The 2,500-nt window shown below is 37.5% G+C and overlaps 1 protein-coding gene across 1 annotated transcript in view; it reads right to left on the reverse strand.

The window, feature by feature from the left end:
* Positions 1-1,931: 1,931 nt before the first annotated feature.
* The window catches only part of LOC138950202 (uncharacterized), an 8,413-nt gene continuing 7,844 nt past the window's right edge, over positions 1,932-2,500 (reverse strand). Inside the window, exon 7 of the mRNA XM_070321953.1 lies at positions 1,932-2,419. Within this exon, the coding sequence (XP_070178054.1) occupies positions 2,084-2,419 (336 nt within the window). The 3' untranslated portion in view covers positions 1,932-2,083. The remainder of the gene's footprint in view (positions 2,420-2,500) is intronic.

Below are 2,500 nucleotides of genomic sequence, written 5' to 3' on the forward strand. Positions count from 1 at the left end.
CATTTCATGCAACACAATGCATTCACAACTGATAAAATTTCACCTTTTATTAATCACAAGTCGAATAACTTTGGCTTGGCTTGATATCAATTTCTGCACACGTCAATAGCAGGTGATTATTATTATCCGTCAATAGTGGGTACTATTGCATAGAACAAATTAATACTGATTCATTGGCTGCCTAAATGGCGGGGTAAAAAACGGTCATACACGTAAAATTCCACTCGTGCAAAAAACACGTGTACGAGGGAGTTTCAGCCCACGAACGGAGGAGAAGAAGAAGAATACTGATTCATAAAAAAACTACCAAGTACAGCGATGCACACAATAAGAATTCCAACCTGTTTTAATTACAAATATAGAAATAACTTTGGCACAAGGTCGACATCTTCTGCATTGAAAAACGATTCACATAAACTGCATCCGGTGCGGCCTTCAACTGAATATACAATGCACCCTTCGACCAAATATACCATGCGGTGCTGATAGCATGCATTTTTACCAAAGGCTGTACTATATATTAGGTCGAAGGCTGCACCTTATATTCCGTCAAAGGCCTCAAGAGTCTATACAGTCCAATTCCTCTTTCCCAACATTTAATGGAACAAATTAATACTGATTCTTTCACAGCATGTAATGCATGGAACAAATTAATACTGATTCATAAAAACTACCAAGTATATACAGCTATCAACACAAAGTGGAATTCCACAAATCGGAAAAAACGAAGCTTTCGAGTTTTCCAAGCCAAAACAGCAAAAACACTACATGCAAACTGTAGTTTAGTTCTAACTTTGAGTGTGAACTTTACATAAGTTTTGGGTATATGAAATTCTACCTTCATTCATTCATATTATTGACCTTACAATTATTGGTTAAATAAAAAAAGCAAAACAAAAACTAAAAACAAAAGCATGTTCCAATGACAAATATTTTAGAAAATGTGAAACATGCCAATTGCATTTCTTGTGTCTGTCAGTATGTATCATATGGTCAGAAATCAGAAATCTCCTCTAGAAAATGTGACATTGCAATTTAAAAATGAAAATTTAGTTTGCAACAAAAAGAAATCAGTTCGCAACATTTTCAATTTCTGGAATATGTTAACAAATATTGTCTCAGCAGACTGATGTTTGTAAAAAAATAAATTAAAAAAAATAAAAATAAACCACCCGTTGAAAGTACATAATTATGTTAACCCTTACACTGGTGCAATTCTGTAACACATGTTACATAGCCACTGGTGAATTAACAGAGAGAAAAATAACAAAAAACGGTCATATAGGTTTTCGCAGCCATGGGAGGTAATCGGAACCGACCAAAACAGACTGAGCCAGTAGCGCAACATATGTCGTGACAACCAGGTGACAGTATACGTAAAGTAGCGCGACATATGTCGCGACAACCAGCCTAAGGGTTAAACAATAAGAAATGTCTGCGGTACACAACAACTTGCATGAACAAACATCGTCATAGGCGATGCTTAGGCAGTACCCTCAATTTTTCAACACCAGTTTAAAAAAAAAAGAAAAAAGAATTGAGATATACACATATATATATATTACAAAAAAATATATACATATATATATGTAATGAACAGGAACAAACACACTACAAAAATACCACCTTTATAGTAGAAATATTCCACAGTGGCAACTAAAATTCGCCTCCTAATCCCATAGAAAAACTACAAATACTGAAATAGTCATGTTTCTATCTCTATACATGCTATACCACAGAGGACAACACTCTGCCAACAGACCTCTAATGGTTGTAAGTTATAACTGATGACAGCGCAGGAAATGAGGAGAATTTAAAATGGAATGCTTGTGACTGGACCAAGGGTTAGAGAAGACAGAAAAAAAACCCACAAAAAACAGAGACCCACATTATTAGTGATCCTGGTGAACAAGACATACCCCCCCCCCCCTTCTGAGTCAAGATACATAAACGAGCAGTCAATACACAACTGATTATAAAACTCTTGGCACACTTCCTCCTAAAACGAAAGTTACTTTTGAACAAAGCCATGTTAATGTACCCAAACAAAGCAATAAACCGATGTCCCAAGAACCAAAACTGTTCAGATGGTCATTTTTGACCTCTCCTCTTCCAGCTCCTTGAGAACAAACCGGAAGGCCTGGGTGGCAGAAGTTGGTGCAGCCGCCCCAGACATAAAGGTGTCAAGCACTAACAGTGTCGACAAAAGCTGCTTTGGGTAACAAATGTCAAAGCAGTAGTAGGACCCCAAAAGAGTCAGGAGCATCCGGAATCCTTTTGGTTCCTGAACCTCTGTGTACACACCGTCCCCAACGACGTAAACACCTGCAGGCTCATCTCCTTGAAAGAAAATGCGGATCCTAGGGGGTTCCAGATCCCGCGTGGCCAGCTTCGAAATAATGCTGGAGTCTGGAACATCCTGCACAACAAGGTTATAATTTATCAGCATAGTTTAATGTGAACAAATACTCAAAAGATAAGAAAGGAAAACAAGTGCAAC

The sequence above is a fragment of the Littorina saxatilis genome, linkage group LG1, assembly GCF_037325665.1.
Source record: "Littorina saxatilis isolate snail1 linkage group LG1, US_GU_Lsax_2.0, whole genome shotgun sequence".
NCBI lineage: Eukaryota > Metazoa > Mollusca > Gastropoda > Littorinimorpha > Littorinidae > Littorina > Littorina saxatilis.